Source organism: Leptosomus discolor, chromosome 23 (assembly GCF_034619465.1).
Source record: "Leptosomus discolor isolate bLepDis1 chromosome 23, bLepDis1.hap2, whole genome shotgun sequence".
In the NCBI taxonomy this organism is placed as follows: domain Eukaryota; kingdom Metazoa; phylum Chordata; class Aves; order Leptosomiformes; family Leptosomidae; genus Leptosomus; species Leptosomus discolor.
In genome coordinates, this window is record NC_141413.1 from 3,639,714 (window position 1) to 3,664,234 (window position 24,521).

The 24,521-nt window shown below is 46.3% G+C and overlaps 1 protein-coding gene across 1 annotated transcript; it reads right to left on the minus strand.

The window, feature by feature from the left end:
• Positions 1-4,380: 4,380 nt before the first annotated feature.
• Positions 4,381-24,476, minus strand: GMCL1 (germ cell-less 1, spermatogenesis associated). Its single transcript, XM_086477092.1, has 14 exons — positions 24,295-24,476; positions 23,704-23,827; positions 20,833-20,929; positions 19,935-20,032; positions 19,334-19,446; positions 18,568-18,633; positions 18,295-18,379; positions 17,975-18,065; positions 17,324-17,464; positions 12,789-12,858; positions 8,131-8,206; positions 7,149-7,294; positions 6,872-6,959; positions 4,381-5,758 (listed from the first exon to the last, which is right to left on the minus strand). Exons 1-14 carry the CDS (start codon positions 24,474-24,476, stop codon positions 5,630-5,632), a joined length of 1,506 nt encoding a protein of 501 aa, XP_086333218.1. The 3' UTR covers positions 4,381-5,629.
• Between the last annotated feature and the right edge of the window lie 45 nt (positions 24,477-24,521).

Below are 24,521 nucleotides of genomic sequence, written 5' to 3' on the forward strand. Positions count from 1 at the left end.
GCGAACACGCACCCCCGAACGTCGTGGCCGTGTGTCTATGCTTGGCGCGGTGAGTTTGGTTTGCTTGTCGTCTGTGAAATAGCTCTGCGTCTTCAGCCTTTTAGGTGACACCTGGATTTATACACTGTATATTTATGTTTCAAGAGATCTTACGTCTTTTTATGTACATAGTCTCGGGGGGGGGTTATATTGCTTAGTTTTGACTTGGCTTTTAATGTCATTTAAGAATGATACAGAGTACTTATTTTCTTTTTTTTTTTTTTTTTTTCTTGTGTTATTTTTTTAATTTAAAATTTTCTTGGGGTAGACTGGAGAAAAGAGACCCAAATTCCTGAGGACAGTTGTACCAGAGGTTTGGGGCATTCTGAATTTATCACCAGAACAAAAGGGAAACCAGAAAGCCAGGGATGCGCTGCCCGGGGAGCAGCGGGGCCCTGCAGTGCAGCTTTCAGGATCAGGCTGGGTTTAACCTAAGGAGAGGTTTTACGTCGCCCCCCTGCCCTCCCAGCCTTTGCTCTGGAAGGTTCCATCGCTCCCTGGTGCAGCGTGTGGTGAAAGAACCCAGGGCTCTGCAGGGACCCGCGTCTCAGCCCGCGCCCCTCACGCCGCCGCCCCGCTCCGACACACGCCGGGCACGGGCGCTCGAGGGCTCGTGGCGAGGCGCCGGCCGGGGCAACCTCGGCTCGTTCGATGAGGTTCGCGGCAATAATTGGCGTCGCCTTCTTGCCATTTGGCACCCTCCGGGCTGTCTGCGAGCGCTCCCAGGGGGGAAAAGCAGCGCTTCGTTTTTGCCGGCAGAAAAGCCGGCGGAGGAACTAAACGCTGCGGTTCTCGGCCTGAGGGAGCAGAGGCGTGCAGGTGGGGGTGGGTATGTTTCTGTAAATATTTAGCGGAAGATAATGAAATTCCAGTGATGTACAAAAAAAAATAATAACAATTAATGATTCCCACAAACAGACCTTCAGTTTGGAGGATAGAGTTTTTGTCTATTTTTATGTATATTTTTATACTGCTTGGGGTAACCTCATTACCAAAAGTCTCTCTTCTATGTTGGGGGTCAAGTTCGGTAGCACAATTTTAAAGCAAAATTACTCTTTGGGCATTTTAAATGCTTATTTTTTTATAAGCCTCAAGACAATTATAAAATATAAAATCTGACTGTGTGTAGAAATGATGTAAGAAACCAAGTTTAGTGGAAGTTCTAGAAGATGTTAAATAAATTTTGGAAAGACGATGCAGAAGTCCTCTCATACGGTACCAAGCAGTTGTGTGTGATTCTTTCCCGAGAAGAGCAGCGCTTTGCCTACCGAGAAATCGAAACAGAATTGTTTCTACCTGCTGCACCGTGCAGCAGGGTGCATTAGCGGCTGTATTTTTAAGCTCTTATCCAGCTGTACCCCTTTTCGGATGCGTAGTGTTTTCGGCAGTTAGCGAGCTAAATTGTTACACCACTGTAGTTTTGGGGGAAGATTGGGACGATGGGGCAGCCCTGCTTCTGTAGCTGATTCAGGCTCCAGTTCAGCAAACGGTTGGAGTGGGTGACTGAAGAGGTGAGAAGGGAACGTGGGAAGTTCAGGAGCTGGTTGGCGAGGACGGGTGGAGCCGGGTGACCTCGCTCCCCTTGCAGCGAAGGACGGGCTGTGGCTACAGCGGCAGGAAGGATTAGCCCTGGGCTCGCAGGGCGGTGGTGAATTGCCGAGCGCTTTCTCCTCTCCGGGGACGGAGGAAGCGAAGGCAGCAGGAGCGACCTGGAGCTACGGCTGCTTTGGGGCTGTCTGGCGGGATCTGGTCCGGGGGGGGGGGAGCGGTAGCAGCAGCCCCGTGGGGCTGACGAAGCAAGGGAGCCACGTGGTGAAGCTCGAGGATACGGATTTAAACTTTCTGTGAGGTCAGGGAGGATTTTTGGCTGGGCTTGGGCGGATGGGGACCTGCTTGGAGGTCCACGAGGCTCCCACCATGCTCGAAAGCTTTTGCTCCCCCTTTGCTTTGACTCAGAGTAAAGCAGGGCCCGAGACGTCCCCGGTTAGAAAGCGATACTTGAAGCATGACAAGACCCCCGTGTTAGCCTGTGAGCGCAGATCGGCCCGTGGCCGTGAGGAAGGGTTGTGTTGGACACTTTGGGAAGTTCGTGCTCCCTTTTGTCTCGAAGGGGACGAGCACCAGCGCTGTTTGCTGTACAGTCTGATCGTCACTTCAGTGGGACTCACACCAAAATGTTGCCATGGGATGTTATGTGAATGTGTTTAAAATGAAGAAGGGAAGATTAAATCCTAACTATTGATATGAAGGGAAGATCCAATTATTGTATGTAGGGAGAGACGGACAGGCTGATCAACTCGACTTGCCCAGCCTGCCTCTTTCCTCCAGTAAGAAGTGCTGCTTTGTGGATTTAGGATGGCTTTTGTTTTGCTTGGTTGGTCCCATTAGGATGCATTTTCTTTGCACTCCTGGTGTCGTGCTGGCACGTTCTCTGGCCATGCTGGCAGCAGGAGAACGGGGTCTTCCACTGGGGCAACTGCTACGCTGGAGACACCGACATTTCCTCCCTGGCAATTCTCTCCTCGTTGGTACTTTGGACAGGATTTTATTGTTACCGTTTTTTTTCAAAAAAATAATACAAGTAGCAAATTATTGAGCCTTGCAAGAGGAATTTGCCTCTTCCCTTCTTGGAGTCAAAGGCCACGTAGGGAGAAGCATCATATTCAGTCACCTGAGATGACTGAGGAGCACCCGAGATGCACAGATCTCTGGCCTGGAAGGGGCTCAGAAGTAGTTTGACCCGAGATAGCTCGGTGCCTCTGTGCTGCGCTGTCTCTTTATCAGGCAATCCAAGCGTGCCCAGGCTATCTGCCAGAGATAAGAGGGTGAAAAGGTCCAGAGCGTGGGAGGGGAGGGGGGATGGGTGTAAAACAGTGACAAAAACCACCAGTCCCCATGCGACGGGTGACGAGGTACGAGACAGCAACAAAATCAACTGGAATGGGGGGGGGGAGCCTTGCTCCCCCACCTCACCACCATCGCCTCCCCTCCCAGCAGATAAAGAGAGGAAAACACCATCATTTCACTTGCTCTGGTAGAAAAGTGGTCACTGAAGGCAAAAGAGGCGATTCCTGGTCACAAGGTAATCTGGAGTAAGAGTCAAATTATTTCCCTTGTGACATCCCTGACAAGTCCAGCGTCTTTCTGGCCTGAAAACAAAGAAAATGCATCTTAATGGGGGTGCTGGCTCCGTGCGGGGCAGGGGGAGTTAAATAAAGCCAAAGACTGTTCGGCTGCTAGCAGAAATGAGTGACTGTAGATTCACCTGATGTTGTTATTTCGTGTTTACAATATTTATTTTTAGTAATTGACTGCAATTATATTATATATAGGCTTCCTTATTTTTGTACTTTTCATACCGTTTTCCTGAGTGTGGTGTTGTACTTCTCAGCTCCCCTTTGCCACGATTGCTGCTCCTAGTCAGTGACAAATAAAAGAGAGAAAAAAACAACCAACCACCAACCACCCATTTTCTGGGGCAAGTTGTGATGTCTTTGGGTTTCTGTGCTCCACACCCCTGCAACGAGCCACTCCTCAGCAACCCCTCAGGCCGGGCACCTGCACCCCTGCCCCAGCCCAAATCCCTGCTCCCGTCCGCTGGGAAGAACCACCAAAGCTGGGAAGGGATTTGTTTCTGGGCAGCGACAGTCCCTCCACAACCAGGAAGGCGAGGGAGGGCAGAGGTGGGACCAGGACACCCAGAGGTCAAGGGAAGGAGTCGTTAAAAGTCTGGAAAAAACCATCGGGAGGAGTCTTACAGGAGCTCTTGCTCCACAGCCCACACCCTCACGGCGCTGCAGGGCGGCGGCTCCCCAGCAGCGGGGGCAGACGGGCACGGGGGGTGCGCAGGCCAGGGCTGCGGTCGCCCGCGGCGGTGGCTTGTCCGGGGCGAGCAGGGGCAGCGGGTGGCCCTGGGAGCCAGCGGGGTGCAAGGGCAGAGCAGGGTCTGCGGGGCTGAGCGGGAGGCGCCAAGCCCTCAGCACACAGCAGGGGCGCCGGGGCAGCTCGACCCAGCACCCAAGTTTAGATTTCAACCCTGGCGTTACAGGGAAACAAAACCAAGCCTGGTTTTGATGTACCTGTTCTTCTGCCATTAACAAGCAGCCCGTATTTCTTTCCACTCAATCAATGACAGTTTTCAAGCCTTGGTACTTCTAGTTAAAAAAAACAAACCTGCTTAAGTGTCTAAATGCCAAGTCTGATGCTGCAGCAGAATAAGCCTTAAAATGCTTCTGCTTCCAGAGAAAGAGGGCACAACACAAGGCTGTACGGAGGTGCACCCACGGACTGAATCCAACGGAAAAAGCCATCATGGCAGAAAAGGACAGACACTGGGCAGTATTCCACTGGAAGTCATTTATTGACAAGTTGCCACCTTTTTCCATCCTGCCCAACACATTTTTATCCTTGTTATAAAGTACAAATGGTTTTATCCTTTTCTGACAACATTAAAAAAATAGGCTACTAAAGAGGCAAAATTCCCACTTGGAATCCAAAAATCCTGCTGTAAGAATTCAAAATCGCAGAGACAAACATAAAACCCAACACATACAAAGAACGAACACGATGCAGCTCTTCCGCCCGACGCGCTCGTCAAACCAACTGAAAAGGAATCCCTTGTTCCCAGTTCTGACTTTGGATCCTGTGACCTTGCTTAACTGATGTGAAGTTTGTGTTAACACATACAACTCAAAAGGCACTCAAAGGTCACAAGTTCCTGAGCTAAAACGGGATATATTCCCAATGTAACAGTTAAAACAAGTCACAAAAAAAAAAAAAAAAAAAGATGTTTAAAAACTGGTATTTGGTTCATGTGAGTATAGTAAGCGTTCAGCAGAATCCTAGCTGAAAGCTGCTGCTGTGTAACAGACTCAAATGATGGTGAGTACATTAGAGTATCGTCAGTACATGGAAAAAATAATTCGCTTACGAGCAGCCTTGCTAGCAAATTCACGTGCTAAAAAAAGATAAATATTTGCGGCAACGTTAAAAAAAGCCCAAGAACAAGAAACGTACGTACGAGAGATGCAATAAAGGCTTAGAAACAAGCAGGATGGAAAGTCTGTACAGTTAAATAACTAACAAAAGTCGACAGGCAACATTTACACAGATGTATTTGGCCCCAATGGAAAAGGACCACAAAAATAAGCAGAATATGGATCTGGTACTTACAGATCAGTTATTAAAAAACCCCAAAACCACACTAACAAAACCCACACGCCCTACAACGCGTGCTCAGAACCTGACAGGTAAGTTCATAAGATGTCCTTCCACAAATTCCCTATTTCTGATTTGGCTCAGTTTTCGCCCAGAAGAACAGAAGTGTAACGTTTCTCGCACACGGAATGGCTATCGTCTGAAGATGCAGAACAGAAATAAATTAAAAAAAAGGTATGGGATAACTAGTTTTGGCCTGTATAATTTCTGATCTTCTCTTCAGATAATGCATAGGAGTATACTAAGGCCATATATCTATTTGCTACAGTGTAAGGCCTTTGTTGCTGTCGAAGCTCTGTGCGTCAGCAGGGCATTTAACTTAAAGCAGGCAGACGGAGCTCTCGAAGGGCTCCTCTAGTCCACTGGAGAGGTCTCAGGCTTCCGGATTATCCAGCAGCGCCTCGCTGTCCGCCTTCTTCTCTGGCGACGTGTACAAGAAGTTACAGCAGATATAGAGCGGGAAGATCAGGAGTCTGCTGTCCAAGTTCATCACCACCTGCTCCTGCGAAGCAAACACGGGGGGCATTCGCGTAGGAAGCGATGCCATTAGGGCGAAGGACAGCAAAAGCCCCCAGGAGCGGGACGAACAGCCGTTCTCTACGTGTTAACTACTACGTATTAAAAAGCAGTAGATGATAAACCCCAAGACAGTCATTCCCCTTCAGCTCAAGCCGGTATTTCATACCATTAACGCGACGCTCTCAAAGCGCTTATAACCCTCTGGCCCAGCGCCGCCAGCCCCGCGGCATCAAGGCCGACGGAGCCGTAAGAAACGGCAGAGCAAACTTGGCCGTCAAGCATGCTGGAGAGAAAGGGAGGCTTCTCCTGCCACTCCCAGTTTAAGGAGATGTCAGCAAGCAGGCACTCCATGACAGCCTACACTTTGATGCAAATTACGCTTTGAGAGCAGGAATTTTTCAGTTTTCCTCTAGGAACTGGTTTTGGGGTAGAAAAAGTGAAACTTTATCCGACAGTAAGGACGGCATTTCCAAGGAAAAGTGTTCTACGTACTCACATCTATGTATCACTGCTGACTGGGATCTAAGAAACTTGACGATCAAGCCTTTCACATTCCCTACTAAATTCTGCCGTCAGACGGGTGCAAACGGGCACGTTCTCTTAAGAAAACTCTGAGGCTTTTGCTCATTTTTTGACCAGAGCAATACACACCGCCCCCGAACGATACGCAGACATTCTTTTAACTCTTCAGCTTACAACACAGAAGAGTCTTCAAACAAACTCCAAATTTGCCTCCAGATAAGCAGGAGTCGGATGGATGCATTTTTCAGACGGGGAACCTCACCAGCGCTGGCCGTCTGGGAAGGCGAGGGGCGGCCAGCAGAGCACTGCGCTGACACGGACAGCTTCAGCAGCACCACGGGAACTCACGTCACTGTTACCAACGCTCACGAGATCCACGCTACCCTGCTCTAGGCACACTTCACAAAGTAGCTTAACCTTCCACTACCTATAAAAGGAACACTTGAAATTCCACATAAGCAATGACAACAAGCAGAACAACTCCTCTTCAAAAGCACTGCTGACGTCTCGGCGTTCTTTTCACGCCTTGGACTCCACAATTCAAGCTCAGCAGCTCAAAAATCCACAAACATACCTGGTCCTTCTCGAGGGTTAGGATCTGATAGCCTGTCGTTCTACTGCAAATTATTTTCCCACTGCTGTCAAAAGAGGCGAGACGTAACCTGGGGATATAACAACAGTTGAACCACTTAAGTCTCCCAACACTTCAGTTTTTCCAGCACAAAGAGCTTCTCCCAAGGAGACAGAAGAACATTTTCAAACGTAACTAACGTGGTGGCAACAAAATCTAACGGAAGCACAGACGGGAAGATGTCGTTACGACAGGGTCTGCCTTCTTGCCCGCTGCTCACCTGAAGGCTATGTTCCTCCGAGGCTGCAGGCTGACTGATCCGCTGCACGGCTGGTTCAGCGTATTCCGTTTGAAAATGATGTAACGATTTGTGTAAGTAACAAGGAGGTCAAAGCCGAAGTTGAAGCCAGTCCACCGCCAGCAGTACTGAAGAACACGAGCAAAAGAACCAAACCAGTCTGAGCAGCGGCTACACCACGAGCGGTAAGCGCCACTTCAACAAACCACACCGGGGAACGGGATTCTCGGCTACAGAGGTGGACGGTGGACGCAAGGATCCTTGCCAACACCCCCGACATCTCGGCAGGCAACCACTCACTTTGGCAGCCAGCCCTGGCAGACAGATGACTACACGAGACAAGCTTAGTATCAGCTGCCTTCCAAACAGACCGAAGTACATAACACCAGTGGATCCAACGCACTGCGCTCCGGCAGCTGCACTTCCGAGCAGCACGTAACTGCAGGTCCCATCCGTGCTTAAGCCCTGCTCGGAGTACAACGCCCTTCGGTCAAGGGACTTCGGTGGGAAAACATTCACGTTTCCTGGTGGTTTTTTTTTCCAGGAGACCTCAAGACACGTGTGTGTATATGAACACACAGGGGTTCTGGCTGTGACTATCACACATTTTAGCTGGAAAGGTTCCTCTTCCAGTTAATACAGAGCTGTATTTTAACCGCGTGTATTCTACAAGTCTCAGATGACAAGTCATCGCTACATTCCCTCCTTTCACACCCCAAAAGTTTTTCCAAACATGGGCTTGCCTGCAGTGCAAGAGCACAATTAAAACACTAATTCCTCATTCGTCGCAAAGGCAGCAAGCGTTTTCATCCTTCTAGGGAGAATAAAACCATTTCTTCAACGTACCATCTCCATTACATCTTTTTGATGCAGTTTGACAATTAAGACCTACGTGTTTTGAAAATAACCCAACATGTCCAAGACATGTCGGGTATGCACAGACTTAGCCACATGCCATACTTACATCACCATCCTTTGCGAGTTTTCGACCACACCTCATGCTGTTTCCTTCCAGTTCCTCTTTATTTATTTCTTGAGGCCTACAAAAAAAAAAAGCGCATCTTTAAGGACACTTCAACAGCCTCGTACACTACTTTAACGTGGGAAAGATGAACAGACCCGAGTCAAGTGGTCTGACCGCACAAGCGACCCTTCTTTGAGCAGAGGCTGGACCAGAGGACCTCCCTTCCAACCCGAACTGTCCCGTGAACATGCAACCGCTCTACAAAACCGCAATACAAACCCGGTTGTGACACCGAGTTAGGCAGGACTTTTACAAAAGCACCTTTCCAGACAAGAAAACAGGAGCTGTCGCAACGAAATCCACTCTCCAACCCTCCTAAAAAAGCCAAGTCCTTTTTTAAAGGCGCTGGTCCGACTGATGAGGCACAAGCGGGATCGAGCGCTCCTGCCAAGGCACAGCGGCAGGACTCTGCAGAAGGGCAGCACTCTGCAGAAGCGCCCACAGAGACATGGGGAAAGGTTTCTCGAAGCGGCTGGTTATGCAACTTGTCTAAAAAAAGTTTACCCAGAGCAATCATGAAGTGCCACAAGCCTCTCGATTCTGTCATCCTATACCAACGTGAACTTGTTTCACCCAAGTTTCCACTGGCGCTTCAACACGTAGAAAAATCTTGCCGAGCCAGCACAGGGAAGATCAGTCCCACTTTTCCAGAGGTACGTTACTCACTTAACTTTAGACACAATTACATCATTAACCAAATAAGCAACCATTGCCAGAAAGTCTTCAAGTTACACTGAGGACAAACGCCTCAAGTGAGTATTATAAATCACAATGAAAGGCAACCCCCCCCCCCCCCCCCCGCAAGTTAAATTATAAACCCACAATATCAAACGATGTACTTCCAGCAAGAAAGGCAGCATCCGTTCTCTCCCTACTGTACACACACCACGAGAACTTGCGGCTACAGCTTTTACGAACAAGCTCCGTCTGTGGTCTTTTCGCCCCTGCTTCTGTAAAAACCAATCCAGGAAGATTAAGTATTTTATGAATAAGTTAAGCAAATCAGCTAACCAAATTCATCCAAGAACCTCCCGTGTGCTTTTTCCACACCTTCTAGCTGAACGGGTTATGTAGCTGACCTAAATTCAGCAATGGTGATAAAAGATTCATTTCTGTTTAATTAGTGACAAATTTCACAAACATTAGCACATAATGCTCAGACAGACATTAGCATTCCCCCCCCTCTCTATTCCTCGGGCAGCCTCAGAAGATGCAAAACTTCCAGCTTCAACTGCTTACACTGGCCTACCCTACGCTTAGTGAACAGTCAAGTTATTCTGTTCCGTTCTTAAACGCTGCCAAAGAGACTATTAGAGTAGAAACGATTCCAGCCACAGACTCGAAAGATCTGTCTTGCATCTGTCACAGAACAAATGTTTAATTAAAAAAAAAAAGTGATCCACTTTAGCACACCAAGTAAACCCTGAGCAGCTACAGTTCCAAGTCCCAAACCCCAGTATTACACTTCAAAAATCCTCAAATTCTGAAGAGTGAATCAAATATTTTGTCCTTTTAAATGCAAACTACACAAAGTCGAAGAGAAACATTTTTTTTCTCCTCTCTAACATTATCAAAAGAGCAAACCACATCACACATTTCAAAGCAATATAATTTCCCATCTTGGCAGTCCTAGAATAAGCAGGTGCCACTACGCTCTGCAGCGGGCGGGATGTGAAAACAGAGCCTTCCTTCAGCTCAGACTTCACATTTTATCCAGCTTACTAAGTTTGCATCTGTATCTCTAAGGGAAAAAAACATGTTAAGACACTGCTACAGGCAGGAAGCGCGAGAGGAAGGGCAGCAGATCTGGATAAAAGGATGGTCTTAGAAAACCTTAACGCTTTTCTTTCAGCCACAGGCTGGCCAAACATCCCCGAGATCTGCTTCAGTACAAAAGAACAGCCGCATGTCTTCCCGTCTAAGACGCGAGTTACAAACCACAGGCCTCTCGCTGCGGGGTGGCACCACAGCTTGCCAGCAGCAGACAGAAGCGATCTCGGGACTCCCAACGACGCTTCCCTTCGCAGGGGTTGCGCGCTACGGGCCAGCGACGCCACAGCTGAGCTGCGGGTAACTGCAGGGACGCACCCCACACGTCTCCCTCCCACCGAACACCACGTTCAAGCACAATTAGTCCATTATTGACTACTGAACAAGCAGTGACCTGGATGCCACCTTGACCCATTAAGTTTGTAAACGACTAACGTCAGAATCTAAGACATACTGAGAAGAAACACTACACTTCACCCACTTCTTACCATTGATGAAAGACCTTGGCAATGAATGCCAGAGATCCCGGCAGACAGATGTCTGCTGTTAAGTAAAACTTTCTCTGCCCGAGATCTTCAGTTTCAGCTGTCTTGGGGGGAAAAAAAAAAAAAAAATCCCATAGTGCAAGAGCGCAAACTAGACAAGCAAGAAAAACTTGGAAGGAGCAGAGTGTTTTTCCACGCGTCGCTGACATCAGCAGCAGCGCAGCTGAACACGAAAGTTGCTCATTTTAAAGCTGGCATGACCCCCGTCTTCACTTCAGTTTTGTGTGAGAGCTTACTTTTTCAGAAGCATGTATATCTGACGGCTGGCAATTAAAATACTCTCGCTGTATGACAGTGAGCTACTAAGGGACATAAGAAATAAGCAAATACAGGGTCATCTTGTGTCAGCATGTTGATGACTCTGTTAATACTTGCACATTAACCGTGGTTCCTGTACGAGCTGGAAGGTAACGCACAACGTACGGTCGTCTACTGTCAGATACACCAACGACAGCATTACAAGAAAAGTCTTCCCAAGAAAACAGCAGTATCAGAAACAACCTACGACCACCTGACATCCACCCTGAGCAGCTGAAATAATGAGATTCACAATTACCTGCTTTACCTCTGCCATTTTCTAGAGCACTGCGATCGACAAACAGAACCACTTCTTAAAAATCTTGACTGTTCTTAAGACCAAAGTCAGGGTTTGGGGGATTTTTTACACTATTACATGTTAACATCAAAAGGAAGTAATTAAGGAAATATTTCCTATATAACATGCAATTAAGCCATGGAAGCCACTGCCATGGGGTGCTGGGGCTAAGGCATAAGCTGTTTCAAAACAGAACTGTGTGCATTTAAGGACAGGTCTATTGGTGCTCCATCGTTCAGGAATGACCCAGCCAAAACCTCCAGCTGGAAAACCCTGAGCTACTCACTGCCAGAGAAGTACATCAAGAGAACGCTCAGTCTTCACTTTAAAGGCATGCTGCCACAGACTGCACGGCCTTTGGTTCAAATGAGGACAGCAGTTCTTACACTTTGCAGATTGCAATTAATAAGTGAAGCCTACCATTGCAACCGAACATGCTCGTCTTCAGAACGGCAAATGCTGGGCTAACAGAACTGATGGAAGAAAATAAAGAAGTTGGTTTATTGGTTTTTGAAAGGCAACAAACATTTTGCAGCTTCCTGACCTGACATTCATTCTCCACAAAGCACACCAAGAACTAGGAGAGAAGGCACAGGCAGGAAGAACTCCCCCGGTCGCATTTTGCAACGGTTTTGGGGATTTAGAAAGAGATTAAGGGACTTGGCTCAACGCAACGTGGCAAAAAGCAAGCAGAAGGCAGGGAAACCGTTTGTGATCACACGCATACGTGTAACACACGTTAAACCATCAGGCCTCGCTGCCCAAGCCACCACCACTGACGATCCTTCTTAGGCACAAGCTCCAGAAACCCAGCTAGGTGTTACACGCAGGCAGCAGGCAGGGCACTACACAAAGCACAGCTCTATGCAGCACAGGGCCGTACTGAGAGGGCAGGGAAACGGGGTGGCTGTCACAGAACGTCCTCCATGGCAACGCAACGCCACCCCAGGGCGGCACGCGGTCTAGGAAGGAGAAAAGAGAGGATCTAGAATAGGAGGATTAGGGAGAGAACAGGGTCTCAGCAGTGGAGAAGGATGCACTGCCTGGGAAAAGCAGGAGGCGCTGGCAGCGGAGAGAGCTCAAACATAAAGGCTGCAGCGGGGGAAAGGCTGGGAAATTAGAAGGGAATGAGGTGAACAGGTCACAGGATGCCAAGCCCTGCTGGGTGCTGGGCCCCTGCTCGCTGCCTGGGAGGCCAGGATGGGAGAGGCAGGAACGAAGGTTAGCGCGGAGCTCTCCCTGCCTTCTGCACCAACACCGTTAGCTACACCGCACCGCAAGCCCTCGCCCAGCTGGCCCAGGGAGGGAGGAAGCAGGACAGAAAAGGCTGCTTCTCCATTGCTGTACCCTTCCTAAAGTCACCCTTAAAATGGAAGGCTAATCAGTTACTCTTTCACAGCCTCAACACATGTTTCAAGGCAAAAGTACCGGAGAGAAGCATTAACCAACAATTAAAGAAAATACAGAACGTCCCTCCCCAGCATTCACCTCTGGTCACGTTATTCAAGTTTTCTACAGCTTTGCTGTTTAAAGGATAGCAGGTCAGCCAGCCCAGGGAACAGATGGCTCCACAAAAATGTGCTTTCCCCCCACTCTTAAACTCCCAAAGGTAATCACGTCAGAATTTATATGAGAGGAAGGGTTCTAACTTAAGAAAGAAATAAAAGGAAAGCCTGTAATATACCTACCCAATATCATTGTCTTGTTCTGCTCTGAGCATGGCAAACCACTGCTGTTTGTAAACAGAGGACAGCCATTCTAAAATTAAAAAAAAAAATAAATAAGCTTGGTGGTGTCTTTGGAGCTGGGAATGGGGATGTTCACAAACATTTGAAATATGGAAATCAAATTACATTGAAATAATAAGGTTACACTTATTAACTGGACGGCCTAAGCAAACCCACCACCTGATAACACCCATCTGTTATTCATCTCCAGGCCTCAACTCCAGAAGAAGTGGTACAGATAAAAATCAACAACTAACACTACATAACTCAGGACTTCTTTAATCTTATCAAGCATTCACGATTGCCAGAAGTGATGCAACTCAACACATTTTCTCACCGCGCAAACTTCTGTTAAGCCAAGGAGCTTGTTAACAAGCTCTTGGGAGAAGATGCTGTTCTCTGAATCCCCAACTGAGCTCTACAGAAGTTAAACAAGAAGAAAACCGAATCAAAGCATAAAGGAAACAGTGACGTATCACAGCTATGGTAAAAACAAACAGAAATTGTCCCCTACCAGGAATAAACATAAATCATGTCTTCCTCCGAGAGCACCATAAAGATTTTATCGGCTGTATTAATTTAAGAGGGGCAACCAAGAGATGAAACAGAACAAATGCTAATAGCTTGTCAGTCACTTAGATAAAAGGGACTGGAGGCACAGAATGCAAGTTCTTCTTGGTCAAGCTAACGACACGGGCACGTATGCAAGGTCACGTACGAGAAGGAACTCTATGGGGGAATGGACTGGGATGACAGGAACAGCGAGAACCACCGTTACCATGAAAACAAAACAGGCAGCTGATGAAAATAATCAGATGAAATGATCACTTGATGAAAACGATCTTCAGGGGAGCAGAAGTGAGGCCGTAGGGCTGAGATCACCTTAGAAGACTCAGATGCAAAAAAAACAGAACCCAGCCCTTGCCCCACTAACTCTAGAGTTAAGATTCAGGCTGGGATAGGACCAAAATGGGAATTGGCCAAAGTACAACAGAAAGCATAAAAACGATGTAAGGAAAACTCCACAGGTAAGGAACAGAGAACGGATGCCCTAGAAGGAAAAAAAAAAAAAACAACAACCCATCAGGAGATAGAACATCTTCTCTATTTTTGTATATGTACGTATGTTTCACAGGTCATCTTTCAGCTGTAGCTGGACAGCCAACACTTCGCTTACAGACAGACACGGTGTATTTCTGTCTCTTACATCTTTTCTATGCAAGCAACAACAGACTCTGTTGTGAGCTCCTAATGTAGCATTTCAGTTTTCTCCTGCAGGTCCTAAACATCTACAGGGTATTAAAAAACCCAACCCAAACCCTAAAAAAAAAAAACCAACCCCTACACTATTTCTTTCAACTATTCAACAGGATTTTCTTCTTTACCTCCCTGAGAACAATTTCATCTACAACCATCCCAAAGCCTTACACTGCAACACAAACTACCCAGCAATTCCCACGTTTGTAGACTCTCTCAGGTACGATGCAATCGCCTCCAATACTGGACGCTGGCAGCCAACAACCTGTTTGAAAGTGCACCACCAGCCTTTGTCTAAGCCTCCTTTTAAATGATGAGCAAAAACTCCTCATCTTAACCCAGCTTTTGGCTACAAACTGCTGTCAAGGGATTACAAGGGCTATCAAGTATTAACCTCTAACAGCACTTCATCACACACATAGAGGTCTCCACATTATGCCCTCCTTCCCTCCCCACTCTTCCAGCTCTCTTGGAATTCAAGCTTTTTTCTTTTTTTAATTAATAATCAGTGGTAGAGTGTGAACAGCAGATACTCTTCCTGCACTAACCACTCGCTCAAAAATGGTCACCACATTACCTTTTCCATTGTACGACTACAAGGTGACCAACCCTATTTCAGCATTTATCACAGCTTAGGAACTGTTTATGAAAGAGGAAACATTTTGCTCTCTAATACCTCAGGAACCATGTGAAAATTACAGATTCTTTTTCAATAAACACAAGCAAATCAGGCTCAAAGCTGCAATTAATCTTGTAATAATTTAAGAAACATTCTTCCTCCGATGTGCACAAACAGAAGGCTTCTGGGTTTGAGCAGAGGCACAAAATTTGCCCCCTGAAGAACACTAAGAAAAGGCTGCTCACCACCGTTCTGGTAAGTGACAACAGCAGCAACGTTAAGAGAAGGAAATCGAGTGCAGTATTGGCAAATTTCTGGTTTGCAACTCCTCATTCACATGCTGACAAAGCCACTTCACAAGGAAATAATCCGCAGTTCCCCTGTGTCATCGTTAAATTAAGGATTTAAAGGGTCATTCACCCAAAGTTATCTCATTTTTTATCACAGAATGAAGATGCCTTTGCACTTTGATTAGAACTCACATCAATACCGATCTTAAGCAAGATGGTTTATATTTACGTTATACATCACTGAAGCATGTAAAATACCACCTATCAAAGATCACATCTGTTCTCCTGGGATTTTTATGCATAATCTAAAACGTGATCATTTGCTTGAGGTCAAAAACTGCCCCATCTACTGGACATCACCGACCAGACCATCCTCCTGCACACCCCGGCTGGCTCCATAACGCACTGCCTCCACCTGCTGTTCGAGGAACGCTTTATTGAAAGAGACATTTCGAGCACAGGGTAAGGAGTTCCTTCGTGCTTCACTCTGTCAGAGCTACTGCAGAAGACACTCTCTTCTCCATTTATTAGGATATTATTTAAACCAGAACCGGGAGTACGGAAAGCCCGTACACTTACGCAGCAGTGATTGCCCGCTTTCACTCAAGAGACTGACAGATTTCGAGCGAGGAAAGGGCCCCACCCCTCGCCACAGGCACCCCCCCATCGTAAATTCAGCTTCCAACAGCCACATTCTTTGAGCGTTTCAAAGCGTGAGGAAGAGGTGGTCGAGGTTATTCGGACATTCAGCTACAAAGAGCAACTAAACCACGACTCCTGGCAGAGACGGGATACAGCAGCACAGCACAGACAAACTGCGTAAAGTGATGCTCGCTGCATCATCTTCATGGCAAGGAAAGTGTTTTAAAGGCGTCTAACAATTTGATCAGGCTAGGAGGCTTCCAAAGAAATATCCCAACGGGTCTGTTTTGGCATTGTATCATCACTGTGTTGACATCTACGGCAGCATGAAGGAAAAAGCCAACACGAGACAAAAGAAATATTAATTTTACAGGAAGACAGCAGCGTAACTCAAGACAGGTTAAATATTTACATATGGCAAGAGGCCAAAGCGACCCCCAAGGCTACAAGTACGGACAGATGACAAGAAGTTACAAGTAAGAGAGATAAACGGCTCAATAAAAGCAGTCTTAACTGACACGTGGCAATTACACCTATACACAGACACCACAGAGACACGGGTGAATGGATGGTTACACTGCAGACAGATAGCAAAAAAATAATCATCAAAGCTGTGTACATGAGAGCTAGGAAAAAGGACTGTCAGAGAGTTAAGAGGCAAAATTCAGTGCTAAGATTCAAGTATGATAAGGGAACGCTGCACAGGGTGAAACACGGAGCAAGGATACCAGGAGCCAAATTCAAAGGCAGAGCATGAGAAGTGCAAACACTGTTACAAGGAGCACAGTGAGCTCTGAGGAGAAGGGGGCGGGGGGAGAAAGAGGAGGGGCAGGTGTTTGACATGATAAAAAGATACAAGCAATAGTGAAAAAATGTTTTCAAGAGAGCCCAACTTGAGAACTCATTTCCAGTCTTATTCATCCACCAGCAGCCAGGTTCACACAGCTTCCGAGCAGAGAACAAAGCCTATCTGTGAACTGGGACTTCAGCAGCAAGATAAGAATGGGGCTTTTTATTTTTCAGTGATAATGTAACATTAATAGCAGTGATCCATAATAGCATTAAATGGCATTTCACTCTATGGGCTTCAAAAAGCGCCAGGACCTAGAATGAGGATGCTCTTTACCCAAGTCAAAATGCAAATAAAAGTACAAGAGCAGAACAGTTAAATATCTTCGCTCCTCCAAATCATCCTGAATACCTGCTCGTAAATAACACTTGTCTCTGAAGATGGGAAAAGAGTTCACAGCATCTTGTGCTTTTGGTTTTCACTTTCAAGTATTATTCCAAAGCCTACCAAAATCTACCCAGCCCTTTTTAGAAAGGTAATGGCTAGAAAACTGTTGAGTCCCAGCAAGTTTTGTGCTCTCAAAAGGAAAAGTTCTCCTGCATGTCTGGGGCTCTGGGGTCATTTAAACACTGCTAATGTACTCTGTATTGATTAAAGAGTATTTTTATAAACTGACCGATCAACAAAATGCTTAACACACCTACGTGTGTGTCTTTTAGGACTTCTACAAACGTAAATTTAATATTCAACTTCTGCTGAATCTTCAGCCACAATTCAGAAATGGAGATAAACATGTGAGCAGTAAGACCAGTAAACGCACCCGGATCTTCCCGATTCCTCTCGGGCAGGATGGGCTAGGAAAGGCACAGAGAACTTGATCAGCTGAGTACTCGCTCACCTGAGGGTATCAGGGAATCTCTCTCGATAATTCTGGCTGATGCCAAGTCACTGATGATGTACTGTAATCTCAAGTGCGTGAACACGGACAGGAAGGCATTCCCCTGTTCTGATTCCAGGAATGCAATGTCATCCTCAAAATCTGCAAGACAGAACACCTGTATTACAATTTATTTTCCAGACCCTACTTATATTTGAGATGGAGTTTTAACTTATTGATCAGAGAAAGTCATTACGGACAGGCAAACGACATTTTGCAGCCAAAATGAAGAAATGACTCACATTCAAATCCTTTCAGCAGAAATGTCAGACCAAAGTTTTCCTCTTTTGAAATACACTAGTGCCTTCTAGCAAGAAGGCAACAAAAGCTTATCCCAAGTGAACAATAGCAAAAGCAACAAAGCAAAACCAGTGACTGTGTCTGCTCACTTGCAAACATGTGGACAGAACAGTGAAAAAGCGGTGTGCTCACTTGAAAACACGTGGACACCGCAGTGAAAAAGCTGTCAGTGTTGAGAATCTGGTGCTGGGGACTGCTGGCAGAGGCAAGCCTTCCCAGAGAAACCGGGAGAAAGTCTGGAAGTGGGGGAAGACTGTCCTGTTTTGCTTCTAACCCACCTCTTTCCCCGTCCAAGGCCACAATTAATCCTACCTTTCCTACGCTTGGCAAACCAGGCATCAGCTTCGGTTAAGAGTTGTTTCAAAGACCCATTCCAAGAAGGCACTAGCTGAAGGAACATCCACTAGGTAAAATAAACAGACTCTAGTGAGTTAACGGAAGAAGTTTTCAAACAAGTGATAGGTGCCTTATTAAAGAAACATTTTCGTAACACATTCATTCCTACAAAGATTCTGATACTCCCTTAAATGCTTCCAGTAACTATCAAAAAGGCTGAAATTCTCATCATGTGACAAATCAACTACTCAGGAGTTCAGCTTCACGAAGCCCCAGGCAGCCCCTTCGCTAAGTACCTTTTTGAGAGCAGTATACACGTCCATTTCCACTTGCATTACAAACAGGTTAGAGGAGCTAATCAGCTGTTTCATGAGGTTTATGCTGAAAAAAAGCCAACCCAGAAAGTCGTAAGAGACTTGAAAAAGTCATGAGACAATACAGACAAAACCAAGAAAGCAAGCTAGGTAACAAGCAACCACCACCAACAGCCTAGAAAGTTATCTGTAGCGAGCTATATACTCTGGAAGAAATCATATTTCATCACTCAAAGACAACCCAAGCCTCAATACCTGAGTTCTTTGAAGAGTTCAACACTCTGGTGAGTCATCAGGTTATTCAAGAGCCATTCAAGGCACCTAGATTAAAAGCAAGGAATTAGTACCTTCCTTTTCTTTATTATGTGTGTCAACAGTCCTGCAACAGTTGCTCAGGCTCACAAAGCCTGATTGTGTACCATGTGATTTGGAAACACTGCCTTAGCCAGAGACAGGAATGGATAAAAACATGAAAGGGTTATTTCAAGAACATGACGTTTACCACAATTTTTTTCAAATTTTTCTGAAACTCTAAAAGCTGCATTTAGTTTCTCTTGGGGTACAGTGAAGGCTAAACTCCAAGTACTATTAATGCCACAAAAACCTCAGAACACATGAATTCACAGCAGAAGGAAGCAGCTGGCACTAACCTCAGCATTCTGCTCCCAAATGTGTAATTATCCCTCCTAATTAAGTTCAGCCTAAGTTCTGAATATTAAAGCAGCTTTGCGATAAAACAGTCAAAGTATTATTTCATTGTCACACTGAAGACCAAACATGTTGTCACTACTAATACACTTTCGTAATTAATTCACAACACAGGGCAACCAATCTACCATATTCTACACCAATTGCAAGTTAATTGATTACAGTAGGAACTTCAAAACTCAACAGGACAAGCAGAGCCCAGGTCAGACAGCTTTAAAAAAAAATAAATTTAACTTGGGCATTCTTCTGCTGTTTGTAAATTCCCACTTTTAAGGAGCAATGCAGAAAGCAGCTTGGAGAGAGGCATTCTTACTTTTTCTTCACAGAGTCTAACCCGTACGTCCCCGCTGAGTTGTAATAACCACACACGGTTTTTGCATTAATGGTTTCCTTCATTGTTTCACCACATTGCTGGATTAAGCCATCCTGTGGGGAGGAAAAAACCCACAAATACTCAAAGTTCTAATTTCCCAACAGAAAGTGTCAAAGATCGTGCAGTTCATACACCTTCTCACACCTGAACAGTTACCAAAGTCACACGCGCTGCAGTGCCCCTTACTACGCTGTCCAGAACGTTTAAACCAACGTTCCTCAGAAAAAAGAGAGCTTTCTTAAGAATATATCACGTGAAAGAAAAGCTTAATGAATACCTTCAGGGCAGAACAAATGAGCTGTTAAAACATATTTTAATCTACTTCTAGATATGATTCTCAAAGCAGCACTTCATAGTACAACCGGGTCTTAGTCATGGCACTTTTAAATAAAACCACGGTGTTACGTTTGGGGTTTTTCCCACTTAGTCTGAAAAGATGATTCATTTCTCTGGGTGAAACAGTACACGCATGTGAGTCTGAGAGGAACTGTTATCTTTGTCTGAAAAGAAAGCATAAAAATATTGCATATTTATTACTTACAAGCTGCAGCATGCAGGCTGCTGCTAAAAGTGCAACTACTCGACTGGGTTTTATTAACACGTCATCTCTATACAGCGAGCCAAAAGCCACCTGCAGAGCTGAAAAGAGAACAAGTGTCAAACAAAGACAGGGCATTGAGCACGGACAGTGAAAAGCATTCTTCAGTACAACCAAACCACTTGAGCGCACTCTGCTGTCTCAGCTGCTCCGGATAAAACCTAGTATGTACCAGCCCAAGCACACACGTAAGCTGAAAACACAAAACACGGCATTAACCAATAAAATAGGGGCCTTCGCACTATTTAAACTAATTATTCATCTTAAAGAGCCACCAAGTCATGCCACGGAGCAATGTGGAGAGCAGTAACTAGATAAAGGGAAGTTAAACCTCATGATCCTCCTCCGCCCTCGATCGCCAGCACAACGCTGAGGTGTTACTACGATGTTACAAGTTTCTCTGCAATTCTTCCAAAAACCCACTGCATCCTCACGGGAGGTGCTTGGAACCCCAGCAAAACGTTCTGCCACCTCACGCCGGCCCCCCGCCAGCGCTCGCTCAGCGGCCGTTGCAGACCAGGCAGATGAAGACACGACTCACGCTAACTCTGGGTCTCCACAGGAGTTGCACCCATCGACCCCAAGAGCCCCGAGGCCGAAACAGCAGGACACGGGGTTGCTTTTCGGCTGCGCCTCCCAACTCAGAGGTTCAAGAATGAATTTGGCTCTACCGCCGACCCGAGTGAAACGTGAAACTGAACGAGCACAGCACTCATTCCCTCAAGTTTCTTATTAGTTTGAAAATTACTTAAAAAAACCAAAAAAATTCAGTTATTTTTTGTCAGGTTTAACTTAACCTCTACTTTCAGAGATAACATAAAAATAAAAGGTTCCCATTTACCTTCTATATCAATATTTTGGTCAGGAATCTCCAACTCTATGATGTTCATGCTAGATTCTTTCCAAGATCCACTGAACATACTGGAAAAGTACCCTGACTATACGAGGGAAGATGAGAGAAAAAGAACTGAAGTAAGAGATGTCATTCAAATTAAAACTGTCAAAAGCAGCACACGGAACAAAAAAGCATTAATATTTACCTTTATGCAAAACAAAATGTATTAAGGGAACTTTTCACAAGCTAAAGCATTCTGACATACTTGAGAAAGGGCTTATCGTATCTGCTCTACTTCTGAAAGTGAAAACACGTACAGCAAATTTGGCCTACATCTGTAATCACAGTAAGTAAAGAGCTTTAAAAGGCCAGAAAAGCCACATAAGCTCTTTTCCTACAAGCCACACCACCAATGGGGATATAATTAGTCCAAGAACTAAGTCCTTAATGTTACTGGTAGACAACAAATCCTGCAGGCATTAGGGAATGCCAGTTTGGGTACTGGAGATAAAAAAGAAGCATGCAAGACGTACAAATTAATGTACAAGGTTGTAGCCTCATACCAAGGACACATACACATACACCATTTATGTAAATATACCTTTTATTATAAAGTGTAAGGCATATAAAACTAGAATTTGATAGGTTTCCATCCAAATGAAGTGAAATACACTGCTCTACTAGGATTCATGACTTTCCTTCTCAGCAGCAGATGTGCCCATTAGGGGATGCTATCACTCACTGAAGTTTACCTGAGAGATCAAAAAAATATAAAGTCTATTTGTACAGCACCACATTCCCTGACCTCTTAACTCAGCATTTCAACTCAGGGCAGCAAATAACATAAACCCCAATTTTGATCTTATTTGATTATGTAAATATCTCTATACCTTTGGCATATCCCCTAACTACGATGACATACACCACACTACTCTCAAAACCAGGACCTTATTCATGCTACAATCCTCACGAGGCCACCTTAGCTCTGCCACGTAGACCAATTCCTCAATTTCGTGAGAATTTATCACTTTAGTATACAGCATCAGAAGGAAATCCTCCATTTCTGAGATCTGCCGCTCACGCAGAGCAGCCCCTTACTGTTAGTTATCAAGCTAAACGCAGTCACTCGAGGGACAAGGGAAACGGAACCATTCAGACTGAGACAGTCTGCTCAACAAGGCAGAGGAGTCGTCACACCTTCATTAAAAGTAATTTACAGAGAGAATTATTTTTAACTTCCAAAACCACTTTACCTATAGTAACACAATTCCAATGACAGAGCACAAATTCAAATAGAAACTTGACTCAGGAGAACGGTTAACTTCACCACAAAAATTCACCTCCCAAGAACATCACTTGTACAAGGCCTCCACGGAACAAAATCGCAATTCTTGGTCTGTTAAAAGCACCCACAGAAGCTTTTTAACAAGCAGTTTTGGTCACCTACCCCCACTAAGTTTTAAGGAGCAGCTTCATGAACTTGAGACGTAGCAACAACAGAACCACAACGACTTAAAAACACCATCGCGGACAACAGCCTAAGGAGGAACCCGCACGTGCCCACCCTGTCTACGCTGTCCAAGGTCAGGCTGAGCACCCAGCCCACCGACACCCTCCCTTTGTCCCGCAGGGTTAGAAGCGGGCGGACAACGCTGCGGCTGCCAGCTGTCCTCCCCGGCCACACACGCTCACTGTTCTATCCAGAGATCGCTGCCATGGGGCAGTCTTGGGCTATACACAAGTGAGTCCCCTGTCCTCATTTTAATGCTCTTTAAAAGGTTCTAATGGATATAAAATAAAAGGTTTTTTCCTACAATAAAGCAACGACATTTCCCTTGCTGTGGCCAACGCAAGCGGCTGCTGCACCTGTACTGGAATCCTGGCATTAACCCAACAACAACAATTCAGAATTCGCTTCTGATGTCACTTGTTACGCCAGAGAAATGGCATTCAACCTGCGGAGCAGCTCAGGGTGACACCTTCACCTTGGCACCCAGGAAACTGTTTTGGGTTTGATGACAGCTAACAGAGATGTCCCCGTTTTCAGGTACGGTACCGGACTTTACTTCCTCTCCTCGCTTCAGCTCAAGTGTTTCCAAGGTCAGACTCCCACTTTAAAGTTAATGGCACAACTGAATTCAGACCTTTCAAGACAAAGCTATGGTTTCTCCCCACTTCTGTCACAGGAAAAGCAATAAGGAGAACAGACAGTAAAGAGAACAGTACCTCTTCACTCCCAGAACACAGAGAACTTCACCTTAATACAAACCCAAAGTAAAACACTTATAGAAACAGCATCTTTTTAAAGTGTGCACTAAGATCTATTCCTTTTACAGCTTCTCTGCACACCTCCCTCACTCAGCAGCAGGACAGCTGCGTAACAAGCACAGAGACCCAGCTCCAGCAATTCCGCTTCAGGTACCTACACTTGCATCCCAGTGAACACTAAAATGGAACTGGGTTGGCAGGTGCTTTACAAACCCATTCTGGAGGCGCTTTCTCTGCTCTGTGATAAGACTGACACCACAGAGGACTCTCAGCCATTTGTTTAGCAAACAAGAACATGTTTTCACAACAGCAAAAGACAATTTTCAGGGCTTTTCACAACGGATGCACCAAGGTTAAGGCTAGTAGATTGAAAAAAAATTAAACAGCAAGAGACAGAAGCAAAGAATCTTTTCAAACAGAAAGCTACAGCTATGCTTCCTAACATTATTGCCAAAAGCACAACAAAAGTTGTTTAACTGTCTGAATCCACAGAGCAGCAAGTCTGAAATGCAAGGAAAAAAAAAAAAAATCTCAAGTCACACTTAACATTTACCAGGTATTCTTTTATTAAAACCAGTTTCTACTGCAAGTAAGAAAGAAGCCCCTTACCTGGCACAGATAGATCTTATGCAAGTTCCACTCCTCTCCCAGAGCACAAATTTTAATATCGCTGTTCTCCCCGTTCAAAAACAGAGTCTGATAAATATACTTAGAAGTGCTTTTCAGTTTTTTCCTACACAAAAAGGCAAACAGAGATACACTCCTTCGGTTCTTTGTGTTACAAAAGGAACACGAAGCATAAAGTACTCGACAGGGGTTTTCCTCCCCATAACGGACTGACTGTCCCCCCCCCCCCGCCACTGCCCCCTGTGCTCGCAGAGCTTCCCCGCTCACTTCCCCCCTCTTGTTTACTGCAACTGCTGCCGGGACCTTTCCAAAGCAAACAAGAAACTAACCCCTGCCCCCGGCCCCCCACCAACCTCACCCCGAAACCCTTTTCCCTCCATCTCCCCCCACCTCCTTCCTCCACGACAAGCCCCTGACAACCGGGCTCGCTCCTCGCGTGTCCCAACCGCCGCCCCCCACCCCCGACCTTGCCAGGCCCCTCAGCCCCACACAGCCCCTTCTTCTTGCCCCGCCACCGCCGCCGGCCCCGCAGCCCCTTCCCGCCCCCCGACAGACCCGCGGCCCCCTCCGGACCTGCGAGGGGTGTTGAGCAGCCGCTCCTCCCGCTCGGCCTCGCCGTCGCTGTCGCTGTCACCGGGCCCCTCGGCCCCACCGCGCTTCCTCTTGCCGCCCCGGCCGCCGCCGTCCCCGGCCGCCCCATCGCCACGCGGGAGCCCCACCCGCCGCCTCAGCACCCGGCTGCTCAGCGAGCCCATCGCCGCTCCGCCGTCGCCGCCGCCTCCTCATGAGGCCGCCCGGAG